This window comes from Amia ocellicauda, chromosome 5 (genome assembly GCF_036373705.1).
Source record: "Amia ocellicauda isolate fAmiCal2 chromosome 5, fAmiCal2.hap1, whole genome shotgun sequence".
In the NCBI taxonomy this organism is placed as follows: domain Eukaryota; kingdom Metazoa; phylum Chordata; class Actinopteri; order Amiiformes; family Amiidae; genus Amia; species Amia ocellicauda.
The window spans coordinates 17,639,658-17,651,769 of NC_089854.1; the positions used below are offsets into that span (position 1 = coordinate 17,639,658).

The window sequence follows — 12,112 nt, forward strand, 5'->3', positions numbered from 1 at the left end:
CAGCAAAAATAATTGTTTGTACCAACATGGTTCTTGAGATTTTAAACATTATATTGTAACGATACAGGCTTTTTGTTTGCCATATCGTTGTGGGAGTTCACCACCAACTGCAGGAGTAATGGAGAGGACTACTTAATTTCATATAGGCTTCAGCCTAAACCCCTACCACGAAACCACAAACAAACACTGGAAACCACGACAATATGAATCAAGTTGCAGTTCAGAAACTGTTACCTGTTATCAACAGGTTCACCACTTCATTCTGGGTACAAGGGAGTAGCCTATAACTCCATGCGAACACTATACAATTGAGTTTTTTTTTTTTTGCACCAGACATCAGTTATCCAGGGCAACTTCTTAGATGGTTGATGCTATTCACACATTTTAAGTGATTTCAGTTGCACTGCTTTAAAAACGGTCTCCTTTATTTAATTAAAAGTTGAGCCATGTAGCCTAATAAAACAGTGGTCAGCAAGGCATGTAGACGTGATAATTAAATAAGCTGATTTAGACATTCCAGAATTAGGAATGAATCGATTTAAATCAATATTTTTTACTAAAATAAATAATAGACTTTGTTGTTGTTGAAAGCTTTACTCAATGTATATACACCGATCAGACATAACATTTTGACCACTGACAGGTGAAGTGAATAACACTGATAATCTCATTATCATGGCAACTGTCAGTGGGTGGGATATATTAGGCAGCAAGTGAACATTTTGTCCTCAAAGTTGATGTGTTAGAAGCAGGAAAAATGGACAAGCGTAAGGATCTGAGCGACTTTGACAAGGGCCAAATTGTGATGGCTAGACGACTGGGTCAGAGCATCTCCAAAACTGCAGCTCTTGTGGGGTGTTCCCGGTCTACAGTGGTCAGTACCTATCAAAAGTGGTCCAAGGAAGGAAAAGCAGTGAACCGGCGACAGGGTCATGGGCGGCCAAGGCTCATTGATGCACGTGGGGAGCGAAGGCTGGCCCGTGTGGTCCGATCCAACAGACGAGCTACTGTAGCTCAAATTGCTGAAAAAGTTAATGCTGGTTCTGATAGAAAGGTGTCAGAACACACAGTGCATCGCAGTTTGTTGCGTATGGGGCTGCGTAGCCGCAGACCAGTCAGGGTGCCCATGCTGACCCCTGTCCACTGCCGAAAGCACCTACAATGGGCACGTGACCATCAGAACTGGACCACGGAGCAATGGAAGAAGGTGGCCTGGTCTGATGAATCACGAGTTCAGGGTGTTGACTTGGCCTCCAAATTCCCCAGATCTCAATCCAATCGAGCATCTGTGGGATGTGTTGGACAAACAAGTCCGATCCATGGAGGCCCCACCTCGCAACTTACAGGACCAAGGATCTGCTGCTAACGTCTTGGTGCCAGATACCACAGCACACCTTCAGAGGTCTAGTGGAGTCTATGCCTCATAATGTTATGGCTGATCGGTGTGTGTGTGTGTGTATATATATATATATATATATATATATATATATATACACTCACCTAAAGGATTATTAGGAACACCTGTTCAATTTCTCATTAATGCAATTATCTAACCAACCAATCACATGGCAGTTGCTTCAATGCATTTAGGGGTGTGGTCCTGGTCAAGACAATCTCCTGAACTCCAAACTGAATGTCTGAATGGGAAAGAAAGGTGATTTAAACAATTTTGAGCGTGGCATGGTTGGTGCCAGACGGGCCGGTCTGAGTATTTCACAATCTGCTCAGTTACTGGGATTTTCACGCACAACCATTTCTAGGGTTTTACAAAGAATGGTGTGAAAAGGGAAAAACATCCAGTATGCGGCAGTCCTGTGGGCGAAAATGCCTTGTTGATGCAACAGGTCAGAGGAGAATGGGCTGACTGATTCAAGCTGATAGAAGAGCAACTTTGACTGAAATAACCACTCATTACAACCGAGGTATGCAGCAAAGCATTTGTGAAGCCACAACACGTACAACCTTGAGGCGGATGGGCTACAACAGCAGAAGACCCCACCGGGTACGACTCATCTCCACTACAAATAGGAAAAAGAGGCTACAATTTGCACAAGCTCACCAAAATTGGACAGTTGAAGACTGGAAAAATGTTGCCTGGTCTGATGAGTCTCGATTTCTGTTGAGACATTCAGGTGGTAGAGTCAGAATTTGGCGTAAACAGAATGAGAACATGGATCCATCATGCCTTGTTACCACTGTGCAGGCTGGTGGTGGTGGTGTAATGGTGTGGGGGATGTTTTCTTGGCACACTTTAGGCCCCTTAGTGCCAATTGGGCATCGTTTAAATGCCACGGCCTACCTGAGCATTGTTTCGGACCATGTCCATCCCTTTATGACCACCATGTACCCATCCTCTGATGGCTACTTCCAGCAGGATAATGCACCATGTCACAAAGGTCGAATCATTTCAAATTGGTTTCTTGAACATGACAATGAGTTCACTGTACTAAACTGGCCCCCACAGTCACCAGATCTCAACCCAATAGAGCATCTTTGGGATGTGGTGGAACGGGAGCTTCGTGCCCTGGATGTGCATCCCACAAATCTCCATCAACTGCAAGATGCTATCCTATCAATATGGGCCAATATTTCTAAAGAATGCTTTCAGCACCTTGTTGAATCAATGCCACGTAGAATTAAGGCAGTTCTGAAGACGAAAGGGGGTCAAACACAGTATTAGTATGGTGTTCCTAATAATCCTTTAGGTGAGTGTATATATATATATATATATATATATATATATATATATATATATATATATATAAATGCATTTCATATAAATAGGCATGGAATATATAGTACAGATTAAGATTCCCATAAAAATACTGCACATTCAGTCAAATTTTTTATTGTCAGATTATTAACGATACGAAGAGCATCTTTTACATACACATCGAACTGAACCCATAAATAAAGCAGCAGATAGCAAGGCACTGCCAACAGTAAACCTGTACAAGAGCTGTAGCTGTCCTTTCTGTAGAGTGATTTCATGCCAGACAGGCGCACAATAAAATCACAGTATGTGAAATAAATACAATAAATAGAGGCACACATCTGATACTAACTGTGCAGCATGGCACAGCTGCATAAATCGTAAATACTGACGTGACTTAAAACACATTTCTATCATATTCTAACATAAAACAACCCTCACGTATTTAATTCAATAAACCTGTATATGGTTTTAAAACAAATGTCACCACATAGTCTGGCTCGTCCAGAAAGGTCAACAATATTTCTAAAACCAGGCTTCTCTCCAGCTTCAAACACATGGAAAAAACAGAAACAAAAACCAAAAACAGACCTTGAAAAATAAAAACCACACACCAGCACACGCAGTTGGAGATGAACTATTTTCATCTTCCTAAGTTTACTATGTTTACTATATTCCAACTGCCAGTAGGGACTCCCGCAACCATCACCCTGAGCAGGTCATGTGATCCTTGACAATATTATGGCAGTGTATTCCTAATAAGGGAATTACAGGAGTAAACTTAACATATCGATTAATATGTGCTGCTTTGTAGTGTAGAATTTTGTCAAAAATAAGTTCACAATCTACATTGTTTTCTGGACACAGGGATGGAGGATGAACCAGCACACATATTTAAAGTTTCCATTTAGAACGAATGTAGCAGATGCCTTCCACATAAATAAATACACCATGCAAATAGTTAAATACACACTGCAACTGCACATCTAATCAACTGAACATTGAGACTTGGGCTTATAAGAAAATGATGCACCTAACCTTACTGACCTGCTCAAAGTGTACAATTCAGTACTGGGGCTCTGTGTGTCAGGCAGGGTAAGGGGGTGCTCAGCTCTCTGGTCAGGGTTATGGGAGTGTGAGATGGCTTTTATGCTAGGTGTTGTGTCTCACTTCGAATCACATAGGAAGTGTTATATATACAGGTTGTTATGTTGTATGTGTGTTGGGTTTGTGGTATGTGTTTTGTGCAGTATGTTGCAAGTGTATTGTGTTGTTTTATATGCAATGTGTTACATGTGCATTGTGGCATGTGTGCTGTATGTGTGCCGTGGACAGCATGTTGTATGTGCATTGTGTCGTGTGCAATGTTTGGCTTGTGCATTGTGTTGTTTTGCATGCACTGTGTTGTGTGTGTGTTGTGTGCAGTGTATTGTGTGTGCAGTTCTAGCCCAGCTCACAGTGCAGTAGGCAGCAGGACTGTGTCCAGTGCCCGGCAGTCAGTCCTGTGTGGGCTCTTTAGGCTCCGTCCGCCCCGCCACCTCCAGGCACAGCTGTCTACATGCCAGCAACATGTGCAGAGGGCTGGGCACACACTCCTCCACCGCTCCCTCGCCCTCCGTCCACACACTCCTCACATTGCGATTCTGCTGGCGACTGAACCGCCGAGCCTTCAGACTGAGAGATGGAGAGAGGAGGGTGGTTTACAATGAGAATGACACTGACTGACCAGTACACACACTGAGACACACACTGACTTTCTGAGTGACTGACCAGTACATACGCCTCTCCTGCTTGGGCATGATGTGCCACAGCCTGGCCAGCTCCTTGGTGACCACAGTGGAGGGGGTGCCCGGGTGAGAGCTGGGCAGGAGAGCAATCAGAGACACAGAGTCAAACACACACACAGACTTTCAAGGGGTACCTGCACCTTACACTCACACTATGTAATATTTTTACACACTTTCATACTGCTTTCAGATATGACTGAATAAGACTCACTGTGGCAACAGTAATAAAGTAATAAAGTGGCGTCACCAATTGACATCTTGTAATGATTGTGCCTTTCTAAAAAGAGATGCATTGTTTTTAAAAATAACTGCTTTATAGATGAACGAATGAGTAATAACAGATTGGTTGTTTTGCAATTATACAGCCCTAAACCACAGGGATTTGTGATAAGGTCATGAATTCCCATGGCCGGCATTCCAATAAATCTACTGACTCACTGCAAGTAGGTCTTCCTGTTGAGCCTGCAGAACATGATAAATCCATTGACACACTTCTTTTTCAGGCTGGGCAGATGTCCTTTGGTGGCCCGCTGTCTGCGTCGGCCCCTGCTGCCCCTCGCAGGGCCCCGCTGGGTGGGGGTCCAGGTGAAGTCGCCCCCCTCCTCCCCCTCACTCTGGGAAGACAGCCAGCTGCTCCCGGCCACACCGTCACACTCCTGCAGCTAGAGGCACAGCACAACACAGCACAGCTCGGGGTCACCACTAATCACAGCCAGGCACAGACCACAAGCACCAATCAGAAATCACATCCAAATGGCACATCTTTTCAACCAGTGACTAACAGGAAGTGCTTATAAACAGCAAAGTCACTCTTCTCTGCAAGCGTTGCCTGTCTCCTGAACCTGGAGAGATGTAGTCTCAGCTCAGGTTCACCACTGCCTCACAAGCTGCTGAGGAGACTGAAGAGGGGCTGTACCGAGTCAGGGATGGGGCCGGAGGGCAGGCTTGGAGGCTTGGAGGCAGTTGGGTTGGGGCTGACCCACACGTCTTCAAACAGGGCTGCGGAGAACACACACAAAACAGAAATGAACAGAAGTGGAGAGCAAGGTTCATAGGACAAGGTGAGTGATGGGATCACTACCCTCCTGGGGATTTACTCCTTTCTCCAGGAAGAATTTAACTGCTCTTTAGTCTGCTCTTTAGCTGACCAATCAGGGTTCAGAGCTCTCAGCAGAGGCAGTACTATAACACTATAAACTGGCGGAAATAGCTCCCAATACATTACGCTTCAATACTCACCAAAACCACCAGGACTACTACATGTCACTGGTGTTGGTTATGAGGGGGTGGGTGCACTCACCCTGCAGCTCCTCGTGTCCCTCAGGCAGTAGGCTGACGGGGATGTCCCGTGCTGGGGAGGTGAGCAGGGAGGGGCTGAGGTTCAGACTGTCCCGAAACCCCAGAGTCCTGAGCCCCCTGCAAGGCGGGGAGAGGCAGTGTAGGGGGAACACTGCTCACAGAGAGAGAGAGAAAGAGAAGAGAGGTACAAACATGTAATTTAAAATGTCTGAATTCCATTTAGGCAACTATAAGTTAACAATCAAAAACACTGTCTGGCAGATCAGTACAGCAGTAGTAAATTGTAAACAGGATGCAATGCCTTACTTGGGGTTTGGTCAAGGGGGGATCCCAGGAGGTCATCTTCATCCGAAGAGAAGTACCCCCCCAGCATGTGATCTTTTAGAAGGCAAGCCCAAGACCTGCAAAATGCACAGCTCTGAAAATGGATGCTGCTTTAGCAATGAGAAACAGTCCTAAGGCACTCATTCATACACATAACACATTCAAGTGAGATGACGATAACTTCTGTCCCTTCATTTGATTGAACAATAACACAGTTTTAAACAATTATGAAAAATAAAGCTATCCATTCATACTCAATAACCGTTTCATCCTGTACAGGGTCACTGCCAGTTACTCGGAAGGCATGGGGCACAAGGTAGGGTACACCCTGAACAGGATGCCAGTCCATCACAGGGCAGCACACATACACACACACACACACACACACACACACACATAACTACAGGGTATTTTAGATTTGCCAATTGACCTAAGCAGCATGCCTTTGGGGTGTGGGACGAAACCTGAGCACCTGGAGAAAACCCTCACAGACACATGCAAACTCCATGCAGGCAGACAGCCAAGGCCGGAATTGGTCCAACGAGCAGTGAGTAATGAAGAAATTGTGCCCTCGTGGGAATGAAACTAAGACATTGGGCCCCTGCAGGATTTCTCTCTGATCTGAAGAAGAGGTGGCCCTGGGTCGACACCTAGTGGCAGACTCACGAGGGCTGTGGGGAGTCCAGGACCCCACTGCTAGGGCTGCCCTCCTCACTGCCTGTTCTCTCCTCACAGGCAGAACATCGGCTGTCCTCTCCTGGGGTTCTGGGCTCCTGGCCAAGTGGGGATTCTGCAAAGCCCCACAGACCACAGCAGGGTGAAAGGTTTGCACTAAAACTAGTGTTGAATTAACTTAAATTAAATTAGCCTTCTAGTTTTCTTTTAGTGAAGTGCTTTTGAATAGCGTGCAAGAAGAGTGCTGTGCAAGCGTGATACTGCATTGCATTGTAAGGTCATGACACAATATGCAGCACTACGCATTGTCTTGTGGCAAGGTGCCTAGTATGAGTAGAGTTTAGAGTTGTTTTCATCAACTACAATTATGGTGACAATATTAGACTACATGTCTTTTGATGATGATAACGAAGACGATAACATGATGAAATTGCAGTACAGGGACGATAACAATGATTAATTAATTTGTCATTTTAATCTGATTAAAGTAAGATGAGACTATAATACTCACAAGCCCACCCCCATGGCCAACAAAAATGCCAACAAACACAAGCACACATGTTCCACCCCAGCTCTCATTCGCTATGGCTAAATCCCTCCCTCTTGCATCCACTACGACGATCCTTCAATCAAAAACAGGTTGCAAAAACAACAGTGCACCATATGCAGTGCAGCCTCCTACCATCAGTCGACCTGGACAGCTGACTGAGACTCAGCTCAGAGTCCAGGGAGCTGGACAGGGAGGTGTCACCGTCCTGCACAGGACACACCTGCTTCCTGCCAGACTGCGACACTGGGGGCCAATCAGCACTTCCACCCCACTCGGCCAGTGACTCCGCCCCCACGCTGGGCTGGATATTGTCTTCTTCAGACTCCACCCCAAACAGTCTCCGCCTCTTGTCCTTCATGTCCACCCACGGCTCTGTCAGGGGAGCAGGTAAATCATCATTGCTGCTATTGGTCTCCATAGGGGATTTGTTTTAACATTTTGAATATTTACTTTATACCCAAACTGAAATTCGAAATTGTTAATCAACTCTGCAACTGCAACAGTCACACTAATTCAGGAGTTGTAACAGCACACACGTCCTCTGCAACACACACATCTTTACTCTCTATGTCTATGGCACAAGTGGCATATTTATAGTATACAGTGTCCAGCTCATTCTATGTACCAGAATTCAGAACTCAAGAAAATCTTTAAATACAACCATTTTATGCACGTTCAATGGCCCTATCACCCTGTTTTTCCAAAAGACCCATTGGTTTTTAGTCACAAAAAGTTGACTTCACCACCCAGAACTGTCGCTATTATGTTACATGATCATTTTATTCGAGGGACTGCTCTATAGGCTACAGCGGAGTGTGAACCAAATTAAGTTACTACATTTTGAAGCTATGACATCAAGACCAAGCCGTGTTCAGTTCTTCTTGCTTCTAGCAGCAGCCAAATCAAAACCAAGTACCGGGATTCCCCTTTGGAGAACATGGTTGCGCAACACGGCTTCATTGACTTCAAACAAAGCGGCTCCATAGTTGGCACCTACGTGATGTCATGGTCTATTTCTCGATCTCTGAATTCTGGTATACAAAATGAGCTGGACACGATAAGCACACTCCATGGAATATGTTTCTACTTATAGAAAAACCTGAGAAATTATGGAAATTCAGTGGAGTTCCCCTATAAAGATCAAATATATTTTTGTATTATTTAATTTATTATTATCATCGCTTAATATATATTTGCCCTGACAACATGCAAATCATATGCATGTCTCAACTGGTACTCTGTCTACACTTGCTATTGAAGGCATTTCACTAGTGTTTAGTAAGGAGCAATACAAATGTTGGCGTTACAAACTTTACTAAACATATTCAAAATTCAAAGACAAATGTGCTAGGATTCAAAAGATTCAAGATGAGTTACAGATGACATTATGCCACTGAGTAAGCAAAAATGTCTACAGGTTTAACTTTTGCAAGGCAATGAAATCTTGGCAGACACATTTCAAGGCCTGCAGAAAAAGCTTTTAAAATAATTAACTGTTTGTGCAAGAGCAGTGAGAGAGATGCCAGACAAGTGTACTCAGCTCTGTTAGATTAGACTGCCACCTGATGACTGCTGAGAGTAGCAAATACAATAAACATTTGAAGAGTCTCTGTGTGCGAGTTCTGTGGTGAGTGTCTCGGAAGGGTCACCGGTGCTGTGGGGGGGCCTCTTGCGGGGGCGGCCACAGACACTCTTGCGTTTGGCCTTCAGGCAGCTTGGGGGGGTGCGTGGTTCAGAGTGCGGGGGTGAGGTAAGGTCGTCATGGTTGTCGCATCCTGAAAACAGAGCAGCGCACATCACAGCAGGGGAGCAAGTCGGCCTCCCACTGCAGAGCCAGACAGAACACCCCAGCTTCCACAAGTCACTGCAGCTGCGTTACTGTGCTGGCTATTGCCCCTCCACCCCGCTGGATATGAGGTGCTGCCAAGTTACTGCAGCCAAATAAGGATTGATAGTATTCAGTAAGCTTCGACACTGTAGAGTACCCTCTGGGATGGGCTTGTCGAATGAACGAATTAATTTGAAAATACACACAACCCCCCCCCCCCCCCAACGGAACATGGCGAATAAATTATTGTCAGCACTAGAGAAAGTGTCTGTGGTAAAAGTACACAATTATCAAACAACTGTACAATGTTGAACTATCATATTGACTTAAGTACTGCTTTGAAGCTTTTTTTAAATTTCAGTTTATAACTTTATAAATCCCTCCGACAAATGAAATAACCACTTTGCCTTATGTATTTATAAATATCTTATTTATACAAAAGGTGTTTTTGCCACTCCTAAGCCTCTCCATGACACACATTTTAATTATAATATCAATTCACATTCAAAATATATCTTGATATATATTTATTTTGTTCAGTTGTCAAGGCAAAATGGAAAGCATGGTGTTGAGAGGGCTTTTCTAACACTGGTCCTAGTCCAAACAAAGCTCATTACTGAACTGAAGTCTTAATTAAACCAATCACTGGTACTGTGATACTTGATCAGAAACCTTAAACGAAAAGGTCTGCTTAAGCAAATCATGAGTACAGCTAAGGTTTCAGTAAGGAAACCAAGAGAGCAGTCCGAATGGCAACCAGCAAACACCGGGGGTCCAGGACCAGGCATGGAAATCCCTGCCTTCCTCTGACTGTGTGCTGGAGCAGTGGCTGTGCAGCAGTGTGGGTGGGGGCAGGGCAGGGCAGCGTTCACCTGTGGAGGGCAGGCTGTGTGTGGGCAGGAGGCTCTGCTGGGTCTGGATGTGCTTCTTCAGGAAGTCCAGGTACCTCAGCATGTGGAGCAACGTCTCTTTCTGTCAGTGACACACATATGTACAAAACAATACATATATTAGTATTATTTATATACACAGTACACAGCACCCAGAGTGCTCAGTCAGCCTCTCTCAGTCTGTGCTGTCTGTCTTTTCTCCCACAGTAGGACTGACAGTTCACTGTCCTTATTAGTGAGTTAAAGCCAGGGATCAGGCCTGTGAGTCTGTGGAAGTAGTCTATACTTTCACTCTGCTTGTCAACACTTCTACCTTTAAGGAGAGCATGATTCTTAGGGGTATCTGCCATCACCAAGCCATAGAGAGTTAAGAGTATGACAGATTACTAAGCAAGGGTGAAAGACTAGAAGGGGGTGGGGGGTGGTTAAGAGAGAAGGACAGGAAGACAGGGATGGAGAGACAGCAGGGCAGGGTACCTTGGTGAGGAGGCGGGTGCTGCTGGGCTCAGGGACGGGCAGCAGGGTGGCGATGTCTCTAAGGCTGGCACTGAAATCCCTCTGCTCCTTGCTGCCAAGACGAACACACACACACACACACACACACACAGACAGACACCCACAGAATCCAAAAGACCGACACACAGGATCAGGTTTCAACAGGTTACTGTTTATCTCAATTGTTACCTATACCCTTAAAACGTGTAGGAGTGGAACTGGAACATTTCTGAACTCTGATCACTAGCAGACATAAACAGTCCAGGGTATCTAACTTAATAATTGAACAGCAAGTTTGAGCTTTTTCCTTTAACTATAATATTGACCCCACTCTGTTAAAGCAGTGGCTCTCAAACCTGTCCTGGAGGACCACCTACCCTGCTGTTTTTTGTTCCAACCGAGCTCTCAATTACTTAATTGAAGTAATTTGATTACATTTTACTCTTTAAATTGTGTAACTGATAAAAAGTTGGTTCCTTAATAATTTCCTTATACAATGTTATACTTAACTTAAAACCCTTACTGTTAAAAATAATTAAAAGGCTCTGATTTAGTAAAGTATTTGTTGGTAACTAATCGGGTTCAACTAACCCCCTACCCTGAAGGTTTTGGATCCAACTGAGCTCTCAACTACTCGATTGAACCCTTAATTGAACTGACACAACATGTAAAACAATATATGCACTTGGTGGTTGTTTAATGGAAACCAATATAGATTTATTACGATACCCTTCTGGTTGAAATGACACATGCTAATGTATTTTGCAGGGCTTTGAGCTGGGGCTCGCAGATCTACATCTACTGGTGATGTACCTGCTCTTGTGTGACACTGCGGCCGATCTGCTCGCAGCCCCGGGAGCCATGTCCGCGGCCATGCCGAGCTCCGGCCGCTGGGGGGAGACCGTGAGCCTGTGGCGGCACCCACTGTCCCAGAGGAATGTGAAATCGCCCGACGCTGTGAGGAAAACAACTACTGGCATCATGTGAAGTCCACTATAATGACTGACATTTTACAAAACACCTTTGTACAGAATAGCAGGACAGTGGAGATCGTGAGTGAGAAAAGGAAAATGTGAACGAGTTATAGTCACAGCCTTGGAACTTCGACAGATTACTCAATACTTTTATTTTAGGTGACAGCTTGACCAGCGTTGCCACCTTTTCGGCAATAATTAACTTCATATATATTCATATTACGTGAGTTATATATAAATGTGTGTGTGTGTAATAAATCATACTTCAAACATGTTTCACCTACCCTTCCCTCAAAGGCGAGTCCTCGTATGTGACTCAGACGCGGGGTACCCAACGGCTGGCTAGCAGACTGTCTGACTTCCACCAATCCGCTTTGGGCTAGGAGTGCCGCTGTGCGCTCATTGGTTGTTCTGCCGGCCTGTTGCATCCTGATTCGTGCAACGCGCTGCAACACACACCACCGTGGCTCTGATTGGCTGCTGCTACCCGGAGGCGTTCTATTCTAAGCGTTTCGCGTTTTCGTGAGTTTACTTTATTTTGGTCCAATAATGTAATGTGTGTATTATATAAAGTTAA

General features: G+C 44.8%; 1 protein-coding gene across 2 annotated transcripts; it reads right to left on the reverse strand.

The window, feature by feature from the left end:
* Nucleotides 1-2,832: 2,832 nt before the first annotated feature.
* On the reverse strand, nucleotides 2,833-12,100 carry meiosin (meiosis initiator). Of its 2 annotated transcripts, none has more exons than XM_066704072.1 (13): nucleotides 11,820-12,097; nucleotides 11,375-11,516; nucleotides 10,544-10,634; nucleotides 10,049-10,148; nucleotides 8,998-9,123; nucleotides 7,481-7,720; nucleotides 6,790-6,913; nucleotides 6,106-6,200; nucleotides 5,801-5,950; nucleotides 5,417-5,499; nucleotides 4,939-5,162; nucleotides 4,484-4,573; nucleotides 2,833-4,387 (listed from the first exon to the last, which is right to left on the reverse strand). In XM_066704072.1, exons 2-13 carry the CDS (start codon nucleotides 11,434-11,436, stop codon nucleotides 4,210-4,212), a joined length of 1,563 nt encoding a protein of 520 aa, XP_066560169.1. In that variant the 5' UTR covers nucleotides 11,437-11,516; nucleotides 11,820-12,097; the 3' UTR covers nucleotides 2,833-4,209. The 2 variants fall into 2 exon arrangements, with proteins under 2 accessions (XP_066560169.1, XP_066560170.1); XM_066704073.1 differs by having other exon boundaries at nucleotides 4,300-4,387; nucleotides 4,494-4,573; nucleotides 11,820-12,100.
* Between the last annotated feature and the right edge of the window lie 12 nt (nucleotides 12,101-12,112).

Coding starts and splice junctions, on each gene's coding strand:
- meiosin (XM_066704072.1), bottom strand. CDS start 11,436: ATGGCCGCGGACATGGCTCCCGGGGCTGCGAGCAGATCGGCCGCAGTG. Junction 4,574..4,938: donor AACAGGAAGACCTACTTGCA/GTGAGTCAGTAG, acceptor TCTCCTGCCCAG/CTCTCACCCGGGCACCCCCT. Junction 4,388..4,483: donor CAGGAGAGGCGTATGTACTG/GTCAGTCACTCA, acceptor TCCATCTCTCAG/TCTGAAGGCTCGGCGGTTCA.